The sequence below is a fragment of the Equus caballus genome, chromosome 12 (assembly GCF_041296265.1).
Source record: "Equus caballus isolate H_3958 breed thoroughbred chromosome 12, TB-T2T, whole genome shotgun sequence".
Taxonomy (NCBI): domain Eukaryota; kingdom Metazoa; phylum Chordata; class Mammalia; order Perissodactyla; family Equidae; genus Equus; species Equus caballus.
In genome coordinates, this window is record NC_091695.1 from 36694732 (window position 1) to 36718186 (window position 23455).

The 23455-nt window shown below is 46.5% G+C and overlaps 3 protein-coding genes across 13 annotated transcripts in view; 2 read left to right on the forward strand and 1 right to left on the reverse strand.

The window, feature by feature from the left end:
• The first annotated feature begins 3494 nt into the window (after positions 1–3494).
• OR10V13 (olfactory receptor family 10 subfamily V member 13) lies at positions 3495–4433 on the forward strand. Its single transcript, NM_001391119.1, is given in 1 exon segment — positions 3495–4433. A coding segment is annotated over 1 exon segment (939 nt).
• Positions 4434–8365: 3932 nt separating this feature from the next.
• Positions 8366–13754, reverse strand: LOC106781481 (uncharacterized). Of its 4 annotated transcripts, XM_070228750.1 has the most exons (7): positions 12464–12574; positions 11986–12050; positions 11744–11849; positions 9868–9965; positions 9167–9185; positions 8905–9039; positions 8636–8779 (listed from the first exon to the last, which is right to left on the reverse strand). In XM_070228750.1, the coding sequence occupies exons 3-7, from the start codon at positions 11770–11772 to the stop codon at positions 8773–8775; spliced, it is 288 nt and encodes a 95-aa protein (XP_070084851.1). In that variant the 5' UTR covers positions 11773–11849; positions 11986–12050; positions 12464–12574; the 3' UTR covers positions 8636–8772. The 4 variants fall into 4 exon arrangements, 1 of the variants encoding a protein (XP_070084851.1); XR_011423667.1 differs by adding an exon at positions 10069–10157 and having other exon boundaries at positions 8366–9185; positions 9912–9965; positions 11744–13754; XR_001378080.3 differs by having other exon boundaries at positions 8366–9185; positions 9912–9965; positions 11744–13754.
• STX3 (syntaxin 3) overlaps positions 13384–23455 on the forward strand; it is a 42893-nt gene continuing 32821 nt past the window's right edge. For all 8 annotated transcript variants that reach the window (XR_011423663.1, XR_011423666.1, XR_011423661.1 and 5 more), the window contains exon 1: positions 13384–13517. Coding sequence is in view for 4 of the 8 variants with exons in the window: in XM_023654115.2 (XP_023509883.2) it covers positions 13488–13517 (30 nt within the window). In the remaining 4 variants the exon portion in view is untranslated. The remainder of the gene's footprint in view (positions 13518–23455) is intronic.

Below are 23455 nucleotides of genomic sequence, written 5' to 3' on the forward strand. Positions count from 1 at the left end.
ACATTAGTGAAGAATGGAACCCCATTGGTCCCTGCCCTCATGGAGCTTGGAGTCCATGGATGAGACAGAAATTACCAAGTGAACACAGAGGCAAACATATCATTAGAGGGGCGGTGAGATCTCCGGTTATAGATAATAGTTCTCTTCCTTGAGCCTGACTTGTCCCCTGAGTGTTTAATTCAAGGAGGTCAAATATTTGGGGTAGAGGGTGTGCTGAGAATCTTCACTCACCCTGCATAAAGAGAGAGGTGGGCAGATGTGTGCTCCTGATGTTGCTCCCGGAAAAGGAATTAAGATTCTCAAAGAACAATACTTTTGGAAACTTCTGGATGGGAATCTTCCTACTAAGATGTCACCCATCTTCCAAGTCTCCTACCCCACATAAGGCTGTGGCAAACAGATGACAATACAGTGGCAGAAGCATTTAGGAAAGGAAAGAAATATTTGACTTGCAAAGCATGCAGGGACTCAGACTTTAAAAGGATTGGCTTGCTGGACACAAACACAACAAATATTCAGAGGACAAAACTACAAATTAGCAAGGATATTAAGGTAAAATTATTCTGTTTATGGTGTAAAACAACAACATCCTTACATGGTTATCATATTTGCAAAGGTCATGACATACTTTCAGATATCAGCACAGCAAAAATAAGCAAAACTATATTCTTTTTGAGGTCCAAAACCAGTCAGGGGGATCCCATTAGTTTTGGTTTAACTCTGGGTGCAAAGTATTTCTCCCCCTTACTGTGGCACGTGAAGTTCTTAATCATTGGAATGTCAGTTTCCATTTCTGGGGTAGATGTGGTGTGGTGTGTGCATGTAGTTGGGATGTGTAGTTTTGGCTACCATGTAAACTTGCCCTGAAATCCTTTCCTACTGATCCTTGCAGTGGAAAGAAAACTGGATGAAGAGATTCTAAAATAAATCAAAATTCAAGATTCTTTCTCTGGATGTGTTCAACAATCATCTATTAAAACTTCTCCATGCTAGTCCTTGTGGACAGGACTTCACATTTAATGTTGGGACCATTTACAGAGCAGATGGCAGAATTAAGGGCACCTATAAGGGATGGTGAGGCACTCAGGGACTAGCAGTGGCAGAAGCTGTTTCCACCCTTGGGCCTGAAGTGACAAGATGAAGGAACCTTGTTGTTACTGGAGCCAGCAAAACCTGGAGCCATAGAGGATGGGCCACAAAACCAGAAGTGTGGTTGCAGAATCATGGTGGTAGAGGGAGAATGGGTAGTGGTTGTGTGTTTGTGAGTGTGTGTATGTGTGTGTAGTAAATACCCTACCTCTCTTTATGCTACCCTTTATTCTCCTGCAAGTACCTCTCATTGGCCAAATCCAACCAGAAGCCACAGAGTGAGGGAGTCCGGCTGATGCAGTCCTAAGTGACCAGCCTCCCACGGGCTGAGCAGGGTGGAGAGTGGATCTGGGTGGCTGGCCTAGAATAATCAATAAAACTTTCCTTTTGTGAATCACCAAGAGGAAGAACAGTCTCTGAAAGTGATGGAAACAGAGTGTCCAGAGAGGTAGGAAGGGAATCTGGGTAGAATTGTATCACAGAGGCCATGGATGAGGAATTTCAAGGAAAAGGGAGTAGCCAGCAGCCTCAAATGCGATAGAGATCAAGTCAAAAGTAGCTATTGGATTCAGTAATTTGGGAGTCATTGGTGACCTCATTAGAATGCTCTGAGGGAGTAAGATGGAAACCACGTGGCTGTGCTAAAGAAAGTATAGGAAATGGTTCTAGTGGGAAGGAGACAGGGAGGCATCAGAGGATGATGTAAGGTTGAGGGAGGTTGCTTTTAAACATGGAAAATAAAATTGCTGTAGACAGGGGTGCAGATGCGGATATTAGAGATAAGGGAATAACTTGTGGAGCAAGTCCCAGAGGAAGCAGGAGGCACTGAGACCACCAGCTTTGCAGAGGAGAAGGGACATGTCCACAGAGGCATAAGGGAATGTGTTATGGATATACGGCTAGGCAGAGAATGTTATAGGTCCATAGCTAGTGAGAATGACAATGAGTTGCCTCCAGGAATCTTCTGTCATTTTGTCTGTAAAGTTGGAGGCTGAGTCATCTACTATCAGTGAAGTAGGAGGTTGTAGAAGAGAGGACTTGAAGAGACCAGGGAAATTTGCACTAGTCTTTGTTGGAAACAGAAGGAGGAGCTGACTCAGAGGAGTGGGGACAGTGCAAGGGTTGATAATGCTACTCTATGTCTAATGTGGCACCAATCAGCAGAATTTTGTGAACTTCTTCATTCATGTTCAACCTTGATATAGAGATGTTGGATATTTAGAAGTTAATAGGGTTGGCATAATGTCAACGAGCCAAGGATGGTGACAATATTGGCAAAAGACTAATAGAAGAGACAGATTATAGATCTTGGTTGGACTGGGCAAGGAGTAAAGCCGAAAGAGGGCTTAGGTAGGGGAACGGGAGGCATCAAGGAGGTCTTGAAAAACTGGAAGAACATTAGTATTCATGATTATTGCGAACATTTATGGAGAGTTTACTATGTGCCAGGCACATTTACTTCTCGCAACAGTCAATAGTTGTATCCTAATTTTTTTTATAGATAAAGAAATGGAAGCAGAAAGCTTCAACAAGTTGCTCAAGATCATACCGTTGGTTAATGGCAGATAAGGATTTAGAACCTAGACGATTTGACACCAGATGCTGTACTATTGAAAACCAGGCAAGAGATTAAGGGAGTAGAGAGGCTTGATTTCTTGGAATGGTATACTGGTGCTGATTTGAACAGATTTTTGTACACCAATGTTCTCAGCAGCGTTATTCACAGTAGCCAAAATGTGTCAAGTGTCCATGAACACATGAATGGATGAACAAAAGGTGGTATATACTCACAATGGAATATTATTCAGTCATAAAAAGGAATGCAATTTTGATGTTTACTACCACATGGATGGACCTTGAAAAATTATGCTCAGTGAAACAAGTCAGACACAGAGGAGAAATAGCGTATGATTCTACTTATGAGTTGCCTAGAAGAGGCAAATTCCTAGAGACACAAAGAAGGATAGAGGTTACTAGGGACTAGTAGGAGAAGGAGATAATGGGGAGTCATTGTTTAGTGGGTGCAAAGTTTTTGCTAGGGATGATAAAAACATTTTGATATCGATAGAAATGATGGTTACGCGACATTATCAATGTATTTAATGTTACTGAATTGTACACTTATGCATGGCTAAAATTATAAATATTATGTAATGTATATTTTACCACAATGAAAAAAAAATTTCAATGGTAAACTACTTCTAGGTGATTAGAACAGCAAAAAACTGTTGTAGAAGTGAGTTGATGAATTTAGACTGGAGAACAAGATGGTTGGAGTTGAAGAGATGAGGGAAGGACGAAGCCAGGAGGTGAATGGGTCATCCTGCGGGAACCCTGTGTCCTGACTTTTATCTATCCTTAGGAGGCAGTGCCTGTGCCATTAGCAGGCCCAATGCATTGAATACATGGAGGATGCAAACCAAACTGGGATGATTCACTTCCACTTCCGCCCCTTCTCCAAACTCCCTGACGTGCAGATGCTGATCTTCGTGACCTTCCTGATTATGTACCTGGTCAGCATCAGCGGCAACGTCTCCATTTCTCTCATCATCTGGATCAACCATTCTCTCCACACCCCCATGTACTTCTTCCTGGCCAACTTGGCAGCTCTGGAGGTCTGCTACTCTTCCACCATTGCCCCTCTGACTCTGGCCAGCATCCTGTCCCCAGAGAGAACCCTCATCTCCCTGCCTGGCTGTGGCACCCAGATGTTCTTCTTCATCTTCCTGGGTAGCGCTGACTGCATTCTGCTGGCCATCATGGCCTATGACCGGTTTGTGGCCATCTGTCACCCTTTGCATTACACTCTCATGATGAGCTGGCGGTTGTGTGTTCAGCTGTCCCTGGGATCTCTGATGCTTGGGTTCATCTTGGCCGTGCAGCTGACTGTGCTCATCTTCCAACTCCCCTTCTGTAGCAGCAAAGAAGTCAGCCTGTTCTATTGTGATGTCCTCCCTGTCATGAGACTGGCCTGTGCAGATACTCATGTCCATGAGGCCACTCTGTTTGTGGTCAGTGTCACTGTCCTCACCATCCCCTTCCTGCTGATCACTCTGTCCTATGCCTTCATTGTGGCTGCCATCCTGAAGATCCACTCTGCAGAAGGGAGGCAAAAGGCCTTCTCCACCTGCTCCTCCCACCTGACTGTGGTCGTGCTCCAGTATGGATGTGGAAGCCTCATCTACCTGTGCCCCAGCTCCAGCTACTCTCCGGAGAGGGGCCAGGTAGTGTCTGTGGTTTACACATTCATCACCCCTGTGCTGAACCCCTTGATCTATAGCATGAGGAACAGAGAGCTTAAGGATGCTTTGAAGAGAGCAATGATGAGTTTTCTGTTGCCCTAAACACAAGGAACACCCTGGATGTCCCTCTAGCACGTTGCTGGGTAGAGACAAATGGGTATGCTCTCAGAAAGACGAGGAGATGAGTGCTAAGAGGTCACTGGTTTTGTACTGTTACTTCTTCCTGGTTATGTTATTTCTGAAAAGTCATTTTTCTTTTCTCAGCTTCAGATTTCTCATCTCTCAAATGGGGATTAAAATACCCACAAGACGTATATTTTGGGGCAGTTGTGAGGATCAAAAGATACATAAGTAAAAATACTTTGTGACTTTTAAAGGGAGATGCAGCAGTGAAGGTTGTTATCACTGTCCTCATCATCATGTGTAATGTCTGTGTTCTCCCTTGGACTTGTCTCCAGATGTAGTTCTCAGGTACTCATCAGGCCTGAACATTGCACCTTCTGGGCAGGGGTGGAGCCAAGAATAGGATGCAAATGAAACTGGGACCGCCCCAACCACTCTCTCATGATTCCCATGGTGTAAATGCTGAGTTTATGTCTTTTTGAATTATTTATCTTTAATCCTAAATTCTCTTCCAGGGAAAGGTGATGGGGAAAGCACTGGAGTTTAAAAGTTTGCGTGGTTCTCTTTTCTAACCTCTTATACCTGGAGCTAATACACCTCCATCTCAATCTCTGACTTTGTTATTAGTCTGCCTCTGCATAACTCTCTCCATGCCTCTGTCCTCCCTATCCTCCTCCTCATTCTCTGTCCCTCACAAAGACACAGACACACACACACACAAACACACTCACATATCTCATATTATCCCTTTCTGTCTATTCCTGTTGAGATGGTCTGAATGCTTGAGTCCCCCCCAATTCATATGTTGAAATTCTAATGTCCAATGTGATGGTATTAGGAGGTGGGGCCTTTGGGAGCTGCTTAGGTCCTGAGGGGTGAGTTGTCAGGAACGGGATTCGTGCTCTTATGAAAGAGACCCCACAAAGCTCCCTAGCCCATTCTGCCATGTGAGGATACAATGAGAGGGCTGCGACCTGGAAAAGGGCCTTCATCCAACTATGCAGGCACCCTGATTGCAGACTTCCAGCCTCCAGAACTGTAAGAAAGAAATTCCTGTTGTTTATAAGCCACTGTCTATGGTATTGTTATAGTATCCCAAATGGACTAGTTATATACGCATGGTATGAAAACATTTGTTAATTTAGCATCTCTGGGTAGGAGAAAGGTCATATTGGTTCAAATGTGGATTCAGGTAGAGCAAAGCTAATTCTACGAAGACAAACCTTGACTGGGTACAGTGAGGAGGGGAAGGACTCATTAATGTGACTCTGAGTAGCTGGGTGATCATTTTCATGATGATCATTTGTCTCAAGGCAACGCCATCAGAGCATACATGGTTTACCATCTCTTTGTCGGGTAGAGGAAGCTCATCCCTTCTTCTGCCCCTTGATTTATTCTGCCCAAGTGATTTATTCATTCAACAAGATGGTAGACAATTATTTATTGAACTCTACTATGTACTACTCACCACATGTGGCAGGAAATGGAAAGATAAGTAAGAGGCAGCTGCTGCCTTGAAGGAATTGAAAAGTCTGATGAGATATAAGAACATAAACCACGATTACACCAAGGACCGAGTGATAACAATGCTAGAAGCTTCCAGAGGAGGGACAGTGAAGGGAATCAAGGCAAGTTTGGTGGGGGAGGTGGCATTCAAGCCGCACCGTGACAGGTCTCCTGGTCTCCGGGTGTGCAAAGAGAAACAGGAAAGGCATTTCTGAAGGAGGGAACTGAAGGGCACAGGAACAGGGAGTCTGCTCTCTGTGCCTCTGTTTCCTTATCTGGAAAAGCTTAAAAAGTGATAAAACGTATTTTTCTTTTTTTCCTCTGAGTCACAGGCCTAAAAGATGGAAACTATGACCAGAATTCATATTATATAGAACTGAAATGTCACCTTCTTCCTTTCAAAAACAAGAACCTAAAAGGATCATCTTTGCTTCGCTTGCAGACACTTGCTGCCGCTCCCATGTTCTACTGCAACATTCTATAGCTCAGCGCTATCTGTAGGGCACTGGTCCTGTCAAATAACAGGTGTTTGAAGGGACTAAACATTATATGGTCAAACAAGTGTGAAGAATCCTGTGCTGATCAACTAAAACTAGTTGTCGACTAGCAGGTTTACTCAGTGCCTGTAACTTGCAAACGTGCAGTCATGACTTTCTAAGAGGAAGGATGCATTTCACCATGTTTTCTGAACTCTGTCACCACCAAACTCTTTTACTCCTTGGAGTGTCTCATGAAATGTTTTATCCTGTTGAACTTACTTTGAAAATGCTGCCTTCACTGAGGCTGAGTCTCGAGAGGGTTATTTCACTGGTGGTTGAAATATTCCGGGCATCTTTCAGTTCTCCATGCTGTCTGAGAAAATAATGTAGTTATCATGGGTTAGTAGGCTTCTTTTCAAGTGGCTGAATAAAGGAATTAATTATTGCCATAAAGTAACTCATTGTTACAAAAACCCATGATATGCGTATTGTTATTTTTTCTGCTTGCAGATAACAAAACTGAGACAGGGAGGTCAACTAACTTTTTGAGGTCACACAGGGGGTAAAGGTAGAACCAAGATTTGATCTGGGCGGTTTGGTTTCAACACCTGGGCAGGAAACCACACCTCTCCCAGCATGCTATCAGTATCCTACGAGAGCTTGGGACAATCACCCGATTTTTCTGTGCTTAATTTAATTCATGACAAAATGCGGATAATAATATCTACTCCATCTCCCCAAGTTATTGTGAGATCTTGAAGAACAAAAAAAAAAAGAAAAACTGTAAAAGTACAATAAAAGATTCAGCATGGTCATTTAAACATCCAAATGGAGAAATACACTTGAGGGCTTATTTTCTTAACTACAAAACGTTGAAAGCCATAACTATTCAATTGCCTTTCACCGGCGCTCCATTGTGTTCACCCTGTCACTCGCAGCAGGTGTTGCAAACAACAGACGTGTCTTCTGCAGCTCAGAAGCAACAGCAGGCTTCTGCGCATGAGGCTCCCCACTGCATCTTCCCACTTCCTTACCAGGCTCTGTAGAGTCCACCATGAGCTTTAGGGCTCCAGGGATTGAGGAATTTGTATAAAAATAAGAATATATTTACACGGTGCAAAAATTATTTATATTGTTAAATCATAGCCCTAGGTATATGCAGATTCATGTTAGGAAAACCTCTGAACAACATGATATAAAACATCTTTATAAACAAAACCTATTATTTTAAACACAATTCAGTGACATAGAGTTCATCCTTCAAGACACATGGAGTTGCAATTGCATTTAGTTTAAGAGCCAGGATCCAGGAAGGATCTTCTTTCTTCCTTAGGGAGAGAAGCGTCTCTAGGGAGCACGTGTATATATGTGTATGTGTGTGTGTGTGTGTGTGTGTAAGTAGCCAACTATTCTTTCTCTACTCTCCAGATGTTTGCAGCGCATCTACGTCCTGAAAGGTGAATGCTATAATACCCGGTCATGGTTCTCAAGTAGTTCATGGTCTAGCCAAGGAGAAAGATGTGTAAGCCACTAGGTATAAGACAACACAGGGTACACTTTAAAAAGAGATCTGAACAAGTGATTTTGGGGGTGGGTGGGCAGAGAGGCCAAGGAGACAACCTGAGTGAACTAGAGAAGGCTTTGGTCTTGAAGGAGGAGAAGGGATTTGCCAGACATGAAACGGGAAAAGGACATGTGAGGCAAGGATAGTTGGGAAATCCTGGGCACAACAGGTTCGGAGAAGAGGTGAGGGTTTGATGAGGCTGATGCTTGGGCCATGTGTGTCAGGGACGAATAGCCCATGGGACTGGGGCCAGACTGGGCAAGGGCTTGCATGCTACTCTAAGGAGAGTCTGGACTCTCTATTCTTTGTAACGAGAAGCTACTGATAAATTTTAATCAGAAGAAAGACACAGCAAAGACATATTATAAGAACGGTCGTTTAATAAATTTAGTAAACATACCCCGAGTGCCCAGTATGTTTTGGCCCTATGCTTGGGTCTGGGTCCACATCAGTGAAGACAAGAGACAAGGTGGCTGTCCTCACAGAGCTTACAGAAGGGGCAGGAGGCAGACCAGTGGCTAGGTAATGACATGCTGTGGTGGGGGCTATGATGGAGAAGTCCAGGGTGTCACAGAGGCATGCTTGAAGGACCATTAACTCAATCCTGGAGGGTAAAGCATCTACTCTGAGGCTTGGAGAATGGGTCAGAGCTGTCCAGGTCTGACACGGGATGAAAGAGCAGATTTGAGCTGTGTCCTAGGGAGCCACTGAGATGGCTCCTGGTCTTCATTCCGTCGTGTAATCCCCTCACCTTGAGTGTGAGCTGAACCTAATGACTTTTTTTTAATGAACAGAATATGACAAAAGAGACAGGATGCCACATCTGAGGTCAGATTGCAAAAACATTTTGGCTTCCATCCATCTCTTTCTCTGTCTTTCTCGTTCTCTCTGTTTTTCTCACCTCCTTGCTCTGATGGAAGCCATCTGCCATGTTGTGAGCTGCCCTACAGAGAGGTCCACACGGCAAGGAACTGAGGACAGCCTCCAGCCAATAGCCAGCACGGAACCAAGTCCAACAGCACCTGAGGACTGATTCCTGCCAACAACCACATGAGTGACCTTGGAAGCAGATCCTTCCACAGTCAAGCCGTGAAATGAGGCTGTAGTCCCAGCTTAGACTTTAATTGTAGTCTCGTAAGAGATCTTGAAACAGAGGCACCCACCTAAGCTGCACCTGGATTCCTGAATCACAGAAACGATAAGATAATAAATATTTAATGTTTCAAGCTGCTAGGTTTCAGGGCAATGTGTTATGCAACAATAAAAATCTATTACAAACTGTAAGAGGGGGAAAACTGCAAGTCAGGAAGTTTATTCTCTGTCTTAGTTATTCTCTATCCCCCCCTGCAGTGGGGAAGAATTGCTGTAGGGGGACAGAAAGCCTCTTCCCCTCAACTCTCTAGCTTCTCTTATTTCTTTCTACTGAACACCACACCCTGGAGACACTGCTTCGATGTACACCAGGCAGACAGTGGTCTCACCTGCTCCACAGCAGGCCCTGAGGTCATGAAGAGGTAGGGCTCAGTCCTTTCCTCCAGTGAGGAAGAAACAGGCTTAGAGGCAGGAAAGACAGGGAAGCAGAGCCCCCACATCCCAGGATTCTGTCTTTGGTTTGTTCGTAAAGGTGAAATGAAGTGTTGGCTGGTTTATCTATGACCCAGATACGAACCCCTGAATTAATCCTGACTATGTTTAATGGGGAAACAGGCCACACTAAGACCTAATGGGTGGGAAACTGAGTACCACAGAAAAATGAAACTACATCAGACAGAAGGGGCTCCTGCTGAGCCTGGAGCCTTAAGTCACTGTCCACCTACGTGGAGACCCTATAGTGCACTTGAGTCATTATCAGAGTCTTTCTCACCAGCCCAAGGACTCCCCTCACCCGGGTCCCTTGTCCCACAGCACCTGATTTTCTTCAGTTTATTGTACACAACTCGCAAGTGGAACCCAGACTTCTGCCTGTCAGGAAAGAGCAAATATTAATAGGTTAATATGAAATTAACAATATAAGGTTCATACTTAATAGAACTTTTAAAGAAGGCTTGAAGTCTAGAATAACTACCTTCACATAGAATGCCAGAATAAAAGTACTCTGCTGATGCTTCCCCGCCTGGGTTCCTGGATCCAGCTGCAGTTAAAGGGCTCTTTCTCCTGTTTCCAATGTTTAAAAAGTTTAAAGGGGGCTGGCTGAGTGGCGTAGTGGTTAAGTTCTCAGGCTCTGCTTTGGCGGGCCTGGAGTTTGTGGGTTTGGATCCTGGGTGCAGAGCTATACCACTTGCCAAGCCAAGGTGTAGTGGCGTCCCACATACAAAATAGAGGAAGACTGGCACAGAAGTTAGCTCAGGGACAATCTCCCTCAAGCAAAATGAGGAAGATTGGCAACAGATGTTAGCTCAGGGCCAATCTTCCTCACCAGAAAAAAAAAAAGTTTAAGGAATCATATAGTCATTTCTGTTATGGCCACATAGGCTAATCAAAAGATCATTTTTTTTTTCTTGGTGGAAACATTCTCTCATAGGAAACCAAATTTTTTTCTGTTTCCCAGTTTTATTGGGATACAATTGACATATAACATTGTATTGGTCTAAAGTATACAATGTAATGATTTGATATTTGTACATATTGTGAAATGATTACAGTAAGTTAAAACACCATCACCACACAGTTACAAATTTTTTTCTTGTGATGAGAACTTTTCAGACCTACTCCGTTAGCAACTTTCAAATATACACTACAATATTGTTAATAGTCATCATGCTGTACATTACATCCATAGATATTTTTACCTTTTGAACACCTTCACCCGTTTTTTTGTCCCCTCGCTTCCCCCCTCTGGCAACCACCAATCTATTTGTATCTATCAGTTTGAGGAAACCAAATTTCTTATTACCTAATAAATATATTTTGTTAGGGATATGGAATCTTTCAAAACAAGAGACCCATGAATGCAAATAAAGCATTTATGATATTCTCGATCTTGAAAAGCCTGCTAATCATAGTGGGAGCAGCCCCCTTATTTGACGGGTGAGAAAATAGTTTGCGTGATCAAGTGACAGCTATTTTGTGGCAGAAACTCTGCGTCTAGAAATCAGGCCTCCTTGCTATGTGTCCAGCAATTGTCCTCCTGTCCCATAACAACTCTCCCTTCATGGAAAGCCCATCTTGTGAAGGACAGACTAAATTTCTTAAACGTTTAGAGAGAGGCAGGAAGCAAGAAATAGCAGTGGAAGTTACAGGGAGGAAAATTTTCATTGTGTTTAACAAAAAACTTTTTAACAACAGTAGTAACTGTTTAACTACATTGGGAATGTCTGGAAAAACTGCGAAAAAATTAAAATGGCAAAAAAAAAAAAAAGATTACCAGGTGTCTATGGCATGCTACGCTTTGTCCAATGCCCCTTTCTGGGTTATCTGATTTTATAAAAGTCTGTGCCTTTGATGGTCTTGTGGCTTTTTTACAATTCTGTAAATTGTAGAAAACTGACAGTAATACACATGAAATGCAAATGAAATTCTTCTGATGGAGATGCAATTGATCTGCCCCCTGCTACAGAAGCCAGTTTTACATTTATTAACACTCATTTCAGGCTTCCTGATTGCCTATACCGCTCTTTGGATTCTGCTCTGAACCCAATACAGGGTTTCCTCATTACTTCATAAGTTAAACAAAATCTCTGATGTGTGTTCATTTTATAATTGTATGAGAGTCATGATTTTACCCTTTTAAAAACAATTACCTTTTCCCAGGAGGACTAGGATGTTCCATCCCGGGATGTGTTCCGGCAGAGGCTGAATGGCCATCCTTGATCCTTACTCCCGATTCGTACGGCCCTTTTCAGACTTCTAACGTAAAGAGTTGTTCACATAGCTGTCTCCCTCAGGAGAAGCTCTTTTCCTGAAGCGCGACGACCTAGCTATCCAGACTAACGAAAATTTGTTATGGGAAGCAGGGGGGGGACAGGATTTCTGATTTACTCACCTTTTCCACTTATGACCACCAGGGGGCGAAGAAGCCTTCCCTTTACTAAGGACCGGAGACTCCACCTAGCGCGCGCGTAGGGTAGAAGGAAGTGTGCAGGACTAAAGAACGAGGATTAGGGCTGAGAAGGGCAGGGTTTCAAGGGCTCCACCGCGTACGGACAGTATTTTTATGGGAGGGGATGAAGTCAGCACCGAGCACACACTGAGATCGCAGAAGAGGGCAAAGTTCTGTTAGAATTACGAAAATATTTACAGCCCTTTAACTTGAATGCATACAGCACCTTCTTTTCCTGAGTATTGAATCGTCGTACAGTCTCATTTATTGAGCGTCACTCTCTGCTGGATATGTCATTTGTTCCCAAGAAAGAACACAAATAAGGAAGAAGGAAGAGAGGGTAGGGGTGGGGAGAGGAGAGGGGTTAAGAGGGAGGGGCAGCGCGAAGAACCCGCCCACGTTTTCAGAAGGTACAACCCACCTGGGATCTTTACACCACGTAGCAGAGGAGAACGGCTTAAGCTTTCCTACACAAACATCTTTATCTCACAACCCTGCTCTATAGGTGACGAATCAGTCATTCCTCTATCACACAGGTCTCACAGCAAACTGTGAAGTGGGTACTCTGATTTATAGATGTGGAAGCGGGGTCCCCTAGAGAAACTTTCCCAAAGTTGTACAAATTGCTAGTGGCAGGTGTTCTGACTTCAACACAGAACTGCTCGCATTTCTCAGCGGGGTCCCAATTGCCAACATCAAGAAGCCCAAATTCTTCGTCCCAGCCTGTCCCGTCCCACCTCATCTCCAGTTACTTCCTCTGGAAAAACCCTCTTCCAGCTCCAATATGCAGTCCCCTAGACAGTACAAATTCCATGACTTGCAGTGCCCTTCCTCCAGGCAGAATTAGAATTAGCTCTTTCTCCCACTTATTATAGCTCAATCCACAATGTCTGAGTGTTCTTTGTTTACGGGACGTTGTCCGCGCCTAGCAATGAATGAGTCTGTTGAGGCTGGATCCCAGCACAGAGCCTGGCGCAGGGAGTGAATGGCTGTCGAAGGGGAAGGGTGGAATTGAGGTCCAACAGACCCCCTCGCTCTTCCTCGGCCCAGCGGCGGGATCTACCAGGGCTGGGCTCTCTCCCCGGACTTCTCCGGTCCCAGGAGGCACCCAGCGCTGGGGGAGGGGAGTGAGAGCGCCCCTGGCGGCGGGGCGCGGGCCCTTTAAGCAGGGGCGCGGGGCGCGGCGCAGGTGAGGGGCGGGCCGCCGGGCGGCTGAGCGTGCGCGCCGGCGCCGGCCGGGAGGCGGATTTGGAGCGCGCGGCGCCGGCGGGGCCCAGGGGGCGGCGCGGCGGAGCTTCTCGCGGCCTCGGACGCTCCTCCTCGCCGGCGGCCGCCGCCCGCCTCTGCCTGCGCCGCGAGCTCCCTCGCCCTGGCCGGGCCCGGCCGCCACTTCCGGCCGCTCACCTGGGACGCGCTCACCTGCCGCCGGGCGCCGGGGCTCCAGGATGAAGGACAGGCTGGAGCAGCTGAAGGCCGTGAGTCCGCCGCTCCTGGGGTGCAGCTGCGCGGCCGAGGGGCGTCCCTTCGCTCCCCAATCGGGGCCGGGCGCGAGGCCTGCCCTCCCCAAGTCCGGCCGCATCCCGCACCCTCCCCACCGTCTGCGGTCGTGCGCTGGGTGATTCCTGGCTAGGCTGCGGTTTCCCTGGATGACAGCTTCTCTCCGGAGCTGGGGTCCCCGGGGGGTGCTTGGGCCTGGCGGGATCCTCTGTGAGGTTAAGGGTCACATCACCACTTGGCCCCTGCTGCCTGGCACTGTGCCCAGGACCAGCCTTCTCCTGTCCGCCTTGTCTCTGAGCCCGGCTGCCTCCTCCCCCGGAGCAGCTCGGAGCTCCTGGGTGACCTCCGAGCTGTGAGCTGGTCACGTGCCGGGATGGTCCAGCTCCTCGCCATCCGACGGGCTATAATTATTAATTTCCCCCGCATCCTCGGGACAGCTGTGGTTAGGGCAAGAGATCTGAAGGTAGACCGCCTCCAGCCCTGCCGCACAAAAGCTGTAAAACCTTAGGCTGCTTATTCTTTTGAGCTTCTGTTTCCTTATCTGCCAGATGTTCATGGTCATACCTTATAGATTTGTTATGAGATCAAATGACGCAGTGACACTTGGTATAGACAAGTGTTAAACCTGAGTTTTTTGAGCTGGATAGTCATTGACTCATTCAACAAATAATTATTGAGTGCATTCTGTGGGGCAGGCCCAGTGCTAAGCCCTGGGGATTGGGTGACACAGAGTCTGTCTTAATGGAATTTAAAATCCAGCCCTTGATACAAAGTAGTCCATCTACTTGGAAGGTTGGTAGAAGTGCAGAAGCTTAGACTCCAGTTTGAACCCACAGAATCAGAATCTGATTATTCACAAATCTCCCCAGTGATTCAGGAGCACGCTAAAATTTGGGAAGCGTGGGGCTGGATAGAACTGGGGTTGCCTTCTGGCTCCATGGCTAACTAGCTGTCCTTTAACCCCCGAGTCTAAGTTTTGTCATCTTTAAGATGCGTGATTGTGAGGACTAAAAGTAAGATAGCGTACAAAGCCCTTTGTATGGTGCATGACACATACAGGACTAACAGATGGTAAATGTTATGCTAATAACCATAAAAGCTCCTTGGAAAAATCCCCGGCCTCCTACAAGTGTGAGGGACTCCTGGGATGGTGTCACAATTGCTTTTCTTTCTCCTCCCTTGTTTTGGGCGAGACCTTCATGACCCTTTCACCTGCTCTGGGTAGTGGGGCGATGGGGAAGTAAGAGAAACAGAGGGACAGTTGCTGATTGTGGGGGGAGCCTCCCTGCCTCCTGCAACAACATCCCAGTTACAGGGTGGAGTTTATTGCTCCTATTTTTGTAGATGAGGAAACCGAAGCTCAGCCTGGGTGGGAGGGATACTGCAGGTCACAGAGCTGGTCAGGGCACAATCAGGAGAGGCACCCAGACTCTCTCCCTGAAGCACACTGGTTGGGAGGCAGAAAGGAAACGGAGAGTGGCTTTGCAGCTCTTCCCTGATCGGCACACTCAGCAGTCATAGAACAATGCAAAACCGAACAGCAGGCAGTGGCGGCTCCCTTCCTTTAGTTAGGAAATCCATTTCCGGAGGAGGATACTCCTTGGTCCCCTTCAATAGCAGATTGTCAACAAATAGCCAAGAGTTCTCCCTGAGCTTTGGGTTCCAAGGATTAATTCAGATTGCTGGGGAACCCAAGCAGTCCCTTTGCTCCTCCAAGCCTCGTTGGTACCTACTGTAAAGTGGAATTAATGCTCTGTGTCCTCCCTACGTTTCTTGGGGATGTGGTGGAAGTGAGACTATAGTCGGTGCTGTTATTATGGGAATGCTGTTCTGAAATCACCGGTGCTGCCCTAGTGCTTTGGAGCAGGGAGATGGGTGGTGACACTGTTCAAAGAGGACCTGGATTGCCGGTGCCAAGGGTTCTAATTGTGGCCCTGCCCCTTAATAGCTGCGTTCCTTTGTGTCGCTTTACCTCTCTGCTTCTCTATACCCCCTTTGTGAAACCAAGACTTCGGTTGATCTCAGAAGCCCCTTCTGGCACTAGTAAAATATTAATATTTCCAGAGAAAACTGTTGTTAAAGTTTATATGGATTTTGGTTTCTAGCCCACCTTCTGCCCCTGCCTCCCCTGCCCCCCTCCTCTGGCCCCCAGGAGAGAGATTGCCCTCTCTGCAACAAGATTACCATTTTCTCTCTGATTCCTTTTATCAGCCAAAGGCAAGACATTTGTTAACTTGCACCGAACCCATCTCACACTCTCACACTCGGCTGCCTGTGCAATCTCCTTCTGTGGGATCTTTCTAAACCCTGGGGGAGGGGAGGTGATAACAGTCTCCAGATGGCTGGAGGGCTGTCATGTGCAGATTAGCTTTGCTCTGTGTAGATACGAGAAGAAGATGTGAAGTTGATGTGTAGAAATGTGGACTCTGTAGAAAGCATTTTTACTGGTCAGAGCTGCCCGAGGATGGGATGGGCTGCCTGGAGAGCTGGGCTGGCTCCCTCCTCGAGCCTGGGAGGGAGGCAAGAAGCTTGCTAGGCTGTTGAATGATGTAGGAATTTGAGCATCTCCTTGAGGGAGGGGAGGCCACCAAGGAGATTTAAGGCCTCCATCCCTGAGGATGTGTGGTTCTCCAGAATGCTTCATTGTTTGTGAGCCTGTCCTGAGCACCGTGAGACTCCGAAGTCCGTAGGACTGAGGTGTCAGAGTTGCACCTGTAAAGTGGATCATCATACCTTCCCCATAGGGTCATCGTGAGGGTGGCAATCATCCACCACAGTAAATGTGAGTTCCGCAAACTCGACTTGCTGAGAGCAGCGTCCACACCGAAGGGCATGCTTTCCTGAGGCCGTGGTCACAAGACCTGAGTCATCTTATCTCTTGCACTGCTCCTCCTGGCAGGCGTCCTCGGCAGCCTGCTTCTTCAGTGACGGAGGACAGACTTGCCTGGAATGTGCAGTGCATACACCCAGCCTATCTCATGAGGCGGTTCATGCTGATTTCTCACTAGTTGAACTTTGAATCTGCTGAGTTCAGACAATTCCTGTCCGCGGACTTCTTGCCTGGCCCTCTTTTCACTCAGCAAACATTTACTGAGCACCTGCTGTGCCCCAGGCCCTACAATGGTGCTGGGGTATAATGGTGATTAACACGTATTCCTGGACTTTAGGAAGTTCACGGTCTGCTAGGGAGACACACAAGAAACAGATACGATGAGAGCATCCTTGTGGTAGAAGCTACCACAGGAAGCCCCTGTTGGCTGGCCTCTGGGACATGGGGACAGGATTCCTGGGAGAATGGATGCTTGAGCTCAGGTTCCTCTTCAAATCCTTGTTAAGATTCAAGTCTAATCTTTTCAGATGCATGTAGAGTCTCCTAAGAAGAAAGGCAAGGATCCTGGGTTTTCTCAACCACTCTCCTTTTCGTGCTTCACATATATACCACTGTGAGTGCTTTTGGACCTCCTTGTGCTGGGCTTGCTCATCCTTATCCTTTTGACCTCATCCTGCTGGGCCTTATAGGCAAAATTATTATGTGAAGTCCTGATCTTTTGAGTAAATGGTCATATAGGGAAAACAAAGGGATGTATTTTATGAAAAAAGAACCCCCCAGATCAAAGATAGATAATGATAGATGAGAAGCCAGTGATGTATGGAAAGAGGTCAAGGACTTTGGACCCCCTTGGAGATTGACTTTTGGAGAACTGGAAATAATTTGGGATGTACTGGCCCCTCCAAGGCCAGTGCCCGTAGGGTCACACTAATGAAATCAATGGCCTGAGGCTCTAAAGGCCAGACTTCCTTTTTACTCTTTCTCTTCTGTCTTGTGTCTTGCATCCCAAAGGGCTTGTCCTTGGCCTCTTTCCCCATCTGGAGTTCTGGGATCTCTGTGGGATCAGAGTTCCTCAGGGTAATGGTTATAGCGGAACCCCATCAGAAACATGGAGCTATACTTCTCCTGTAAGGCTTGATTCATTCAATAAGTATACATTGTGCTCCTACTGTGTGCCAGGTGCTTTGGATCATAACCAAATCTTAATATCCCAACTTGAGACTCTCGTCATTGAGATTCAACTTGAGAGTCTTTTCACCCAGATTCCATCCTTTAGTGATAAGGTTTCTTACTAGTCGGTGATTTCTTCCTCACCTCTCCTCTCTCCCTGGGAGGACTCATTTGCTGGGATGGCTGTTTTGCTGTGAGCAGACGGGAAGCAGGGCTGAGATGAGGGTGATAGGGATTGAGTAGGGATTACAGACCCATCAGCCAGAGGCCAGAAGAGAACATGCTTGGATGAAAGAAGGGGATTAGTTTTATTTTTATTCCTGAGAGTGTGGGGGAGGCTGGGGGACTGCCCGGAGCTAAGGGAGAGATGCTTGTCCATGTTGATCTCTCTCCCTTTCAGTGCTCCTCTCCGCTTCTGTCAAAATTCCTACCCATCTTCCAAACTCATTCTTTACAGGTAATGCTCCCTAACTGCAGCCTAGAATATTCTCTCTCCATTCCAGCAGCCCGCATGGGCTGTCTATCACTTTCTAGCAAAATACCTTTCTTCTGTTGTCAGTTGGGTTTTTGGTTACCATGGAGTGTGCTTGAAATTACCTTCCATTTGTTTTTCTGTGAGTTGGACTCTTTGCCTCCTAGATCCTGTTGTCTTTAAGATCGATGGTTCTATTTGTTGTTGTCACCATATCAACTACAGTCACAATGACCATTTATTGAGCAGCTATTTGTTATCGGACAGGACGTGCGCTACGTGCCTGCCATTCCTTGTCTCTAATCCTCTCAGCCCTGCAAGGCGAGGCGTTGGTGTGTCTTATTCCCATTTTACAGGTAAAGGAATTGAGGTGCAGATTTGATTGAGATCCCCAGCTAGGAAGCGGTGGGATCATGAATTGATCATGGCTGTCTTGCTTTTTGATGTCACCCTACGCTATATTTGATCGTCTCCTCAACTACAGTTGGATGCTCCTTGCTGCGGTGGCAGAGAGGGTGTTCCTCTGGGGCCCCAGAGCCTAGTACTCTGCATGGCAATCATCTCTTCAACATTTGTCTGTTGACTGATCAACAACAGCTTGGCCCTTGCACGTCCCTTATTCATCATTAAGACTTACTCTTCCCAATCCATTCCCTGAGAGGTGGTAAAACTTTACCTGCCTGAAGTGCTGTATTTACTCAGGGAACCCATAAATTTGCTAACAAAGCCAGAGGTCACTGGTTCTGTCCTCAAGGACAAGGACCGATGAGTTCCAAGGCTTCTAACTGTACCTAAAACCCCAGCCCAATACATCAGGGAGGGTTGCCCCTGTTCAGAACGACAATGAAGGAGAAGATGTGGCTACTACAGTGAAAATCTAGCTACCCCATTCTTTTCCTGGCAAAATCTTATACATCCCTTAAAGCTCAGTTCCAGTGTCATCACTTCAGGGAAGCTTCCAGATCCCGAGCTGATAGCATTTACCATGCCTTCCTTAAACTCTTTAATTTTTGGTGATATATAAAAGCAGCCACGTGATCTTGTCATTTCAGAAGCTGCCTGCCCTGTTGGGTCCTACTCTCTGAGAAAGCACAGACCCCTCATGCCTCATTCCCTGTGTCTTTTCACTTCCCAGCCCACAGCCGGGAAAGCTGTAAACCCTGCCATCCAGTAGATGAATGGGGATATTCTGCAAATGAACTTACCTGGAGATTCTGTAGTCCCCCAGGAGCCTTATCTCCAGCCACCTTTATACCAGGCTGCAACTTCCTCCCCTCGCCACCCGCTCGCTCCCTGTGAGGTCAGCCTGTTTTCTGGCATTGGCCCGTTTCCATGGCGACGTTCCCCAGTCTCTGTCTGGAGACTGTGAGTGAAGTTCAACCCCTATTTAGGGAGATTAGTGGAGCGTATGCTGTCTGGGTCTATTTAGCTCTCTGGGTTAGGGCGACTTGGTCTGGCCTCAGATTTGCTTTTTCTTTTTTTTTAATAAGCTTTTTATTTTAGACTAATTATAGATTTATAGAAAAGTTACAAAGATAGTACAGAGTTCCTGTCTGCCCCTCACCCGGTTTCGTCCATTGCTGACTTCTTCCATTATGATGGTACATTTGTCAAAACTGAGAAACTGGTATTGGTTCTGTTCACTAATCTCCAGACTTTATTTGGATTGTACTCGTTTTTCCACGAATGTCCCTTTTTCTCCTCTAGGAGCCAATCCAGGACACCCCATTGCCTTTAGTTGCCATGTTTCCTTAGCCTCCTCTGGCCTGTGACAGCCTCTCGATCTTGTTTTTCCTGACCTTGTCTATAAGGCATCTGGTTTTTAGTGCTTTGGACGTGCATCCCCGGTGGCCAGTGCCACACGCTGCGTCTGGGGTGGGGCTTGCTGTGCAGAGGCATCGCTCCGTGATGGTCAAGAAAGAGGCTCTGCAGCTGGCTGCCCGTGGTCTCTTCCCAGCTCAGGCACTCATCTCGGGCAGGTTAATTGGCATCTTTATGCTTTAGTTTTCTCAGCTGTCAGAGGGGGAGGGTCCCTGGAGGATTAAATGCTTTGGTAAATATAAAGCACACATCTCAGAAGAACCCTCAGCACATGCGGAGTACTCAAAAAATGTTACCTATTATAACTATTGGTGAAGTGTTCTAGAAGGACCATGACGGGGAGGGGGCTTGTGGGACAGAGGCTGAAAGGAAGGGTTGAGGAGAGGGCTGAGGATGGAATGGGGAAGAAGATGTCATTCCTTCCTCCTTTCTGAATCCTTGACAGGTGGATGCTGTGGGGGTGTTGAGGGGCCAGGAAGAGAGGGAGGAGGAGGGAGAGGAAGTCAGAAGAGAGTGAAGAAGCTAGGGTGGGGGAGGAAGGACTGAAAGAGGACCTGAGCCCTCCAGGGGGAAGCAGAAGGTATTCTTTGACTCTCCTTAATGGCTCCAGGGATGAGAGAGAAAGCAGGAAAAAGGCGTGATCTTCTCACCCCAGTGGCCTTCCTCTAGGTATCCTTTGGGTAAATCCACTCAGCCTTCAGAATTTCCCCCAGGAGTCACCTCTGCGGACATTCTCTAATAGGCTCCACATTCCCCAGGCTCTGCCTTGAGTTCAGACGAAGTTGGGCACCCCGTCTTCTCCTGGGTGTACAATTCCTTGTACTAACTGTCTTCATCACTCACTTCGTGGAGCTGTAATGACCCAGGTGTCTGTCCGCCTCCCATCTGAGACAGTGGGGTCCTGGGGAGCAGGGGGTGCTGAGTTTGGTCTGTGTATCTCCAGTGTCTGTTGCTTGGCGAATGACAGATGTTCGATAAATACTGTTGGGCGAATGAATGAACAAGTGAGTCTGTTACTCTGGATGGGACCTTGTAGTGAGAAGGAGGATGTTGTGGGTGTTGGTCGTGGTTATGGGACTGCAAGATCCCTGAGTTAATGCACTGTGAACAATGGGTTGGACCAAGCAGCGTTCCAGTCCTGGCTCTGTCCCTTATTAGCTGTGTGATTCGGGATGAATTAACCTCCTTTACCGAAGGTTACTCATCAGTGTAGATAAAATCTACCTGGAGGGCATTCCTGTTGTGTTTTTTTCTCCTTCCTTTCTTTAGGTGAACTTTCATTGCTTTCCTGAGAAGCAAAGGCAGATAGAAAATAACATGGCACATGGGGATGAAACTTTGATGCGAGATCTCTTCAAACACACATAGAAGATTAAAAAATATTGACCATATCTTAAGACAAAGAAAATGTCAAATTCCACAGAATAATAAGCCATTTAGGCCATGATCCCTGACAGTGGTGTAATAAAATTAGAAATTAACAATACAATAATAGTCCTCCCCAGGTTTACTTGCTTTGGAAATTTAAAAACAACTTTTCCAGATAACTCTTGGGTTAAAAAGATATCAAAATGGAAATGACAGACTATTTAGAAATGAGTGATAGTGAGAGCAGTAAATACGAAAATTTGTGAGAACGGAGCAGAAGCAGAATTCACAGGGAGCTTTGTTTCTTTAAATGCCTGTAGTAGAAAAATGACTTCATTCAAATAAATGAACTAGATTTCAGTTCATCCTATGGGTCCTGCTGTCACCTTCGGGGAATTGGCAGTAGAGGTACATCTTCAGCAGAAACTCTGTAGGGAAAAGAAGGCCTGATTTTCTGCTTTAGATGGCATGATCTTGGGCATTTTATATGTACCCCGCATTGCTCTAAACATCTCACATGTATGAACTAAGTTAATCCTCAGCAATTCTGTGAGCAGATTATTCATGTTAGAAATGAGGAAACCAAGGCACAGAGAGGTTAACTTGTTTAAGATCACACAGCTACTAAGTGGCAGAGCCGGGTTTTCAACTCAGGCAGTCAGATGTGTCTCTACATACACGCACAGTCATAGGATTATATGCACTGCTGTCTTTTTCACTTATGCATATAGATTAGTCCAATTTAGTTTTATTGACGTTACGTGAGGGTGTGTTACCAAGCCAGAGTGGGAAGGGCATCCTCAAGAGTGTAGAGGGTAAGAACGTGGTACTGGGCTCCCACAGACCTGCTGGTGCATCCTAAAGCTGCCACTTATTAGCCGAGTCACTTGGGATGAGTTATTTAACCTAATTAAGTAGGGGCCTCATCTGTAAATGGGGAAAGTAGTATTTGTCCCTCAGGGTTGATGTGACAATTAGACAATAGATTTGAAACCACGAGAGCACCTGCAACCAAGTGCACACGGATCATCTAGGAGCAGTGTTGTGATGGCGGAATATATGCAGTGGGGTCATTGGGGACGTTGGCCCTCCCCAGTTGTCCACTAACTCACTGGCCTTGGGCTATTTTGGTAATGAGTTTATTCCTCAGTGTCTTCATCTTCCAAATAGGGCCAAGTGTGCCTCAAATCATTCAGCTAGAACATCATCTTGAAAGTAGAAGTGCGAGGCTCACCTAGGGTAGCGTTACCCAGCTGTTTCTTCCTGCTTCATCTGACACGCGTGTTGGGGAAGAGGCAGTGCAGCGGAAAGGGGAAGCGTTCTGTCTGGGAGGGTTTCACTGGAAGAGAGAACAGTATCGGAGGGAGAATGGGGGTCGGAGAAGGGCCACCTGCCTCTCACTCTTTAAGTGGGTTCAGAGAGCAGCGAGTGCCTGTGGGGAGCCAAGAGGCTTACTCAGAATTTCTGGCTTCTTTTAATTAAAGACGAGGGACTGGAAAAACCAGGTGTTGGGCAGTGTGTGCCTGGGCGTGTGTTCGTGTGTATGTGTGTGTAATTCTTGGAAGTGGTGGTGTTTGTCTTTGGGGATCCACGGACCCTCAGCCTGGAGGGAGGCAGGAGGAGGAAGTGGGCAGCAAGGACAAGAAATATCACACGTCATTGTCTCTTGGAATCAAATCTATTGGGAGAACATCTGGGTTTGTAAAGAGGAGTGTGTGTCTCCTGAGCAGAGAGCTGTTTACATGTGGAGAGGAGGAGGCGCAAGAATTGGTGCTCACCTGCTGGGGCCAGGAGTGCTCAGGCCCCCGATACCCCCAATCCTTTAATACCCTGCTGTGGGAAGTTAGGGACCAGATGTCCCTTCCCCTCTGTCATTATTTTCCTCACTAAGAAACATTCCTCCGAGGGCTCCTGAGCCTGCTATCTTGTCCTGGGCCCCCTCGTTGTCCTGGGGTCTGGCACCTGTGAGAGAGCTGGTGACCTCTTCCTTTGGGATGGCTTCTTTTTTCTTTCTTTGTCCCTTCTTTCTGTCTCACTGCTCTGATTTGTAATACCCTTAAGGAATTGCTGATGATTTAAACTTATGGTGCAGCCATGTTTTAACTGGGAAAGGAGTGGGAGGACTCTGTTCATTCTCTTGTCCTTAGAAGGCATCCATTCATCCGCTTCAGTGCTTTTCCAGCTAGCTAAGCTTCCTTCCTTCCTTTTTTCTTCTTTTCTTTTCTTTCTTGACAACAGGCCTCTTTCTTAAAACG

Bases quoted from the DNA above. Each gene is read 5' to 3' on its own strand.
- LOC106781481 (XM_070228750.1), bottom strand. From the start codon at position 11,772: ATGGAACATCCTAGTCCTCCTGGGAAAAG. The intron at 9,966-11,743 runs GTAATTGTTTTT...CTTTCCTGACAG, and splicing joins CCTAGTCCTCCTGGGAAAAG to GCAGAAGTCTGGGTTCCACT.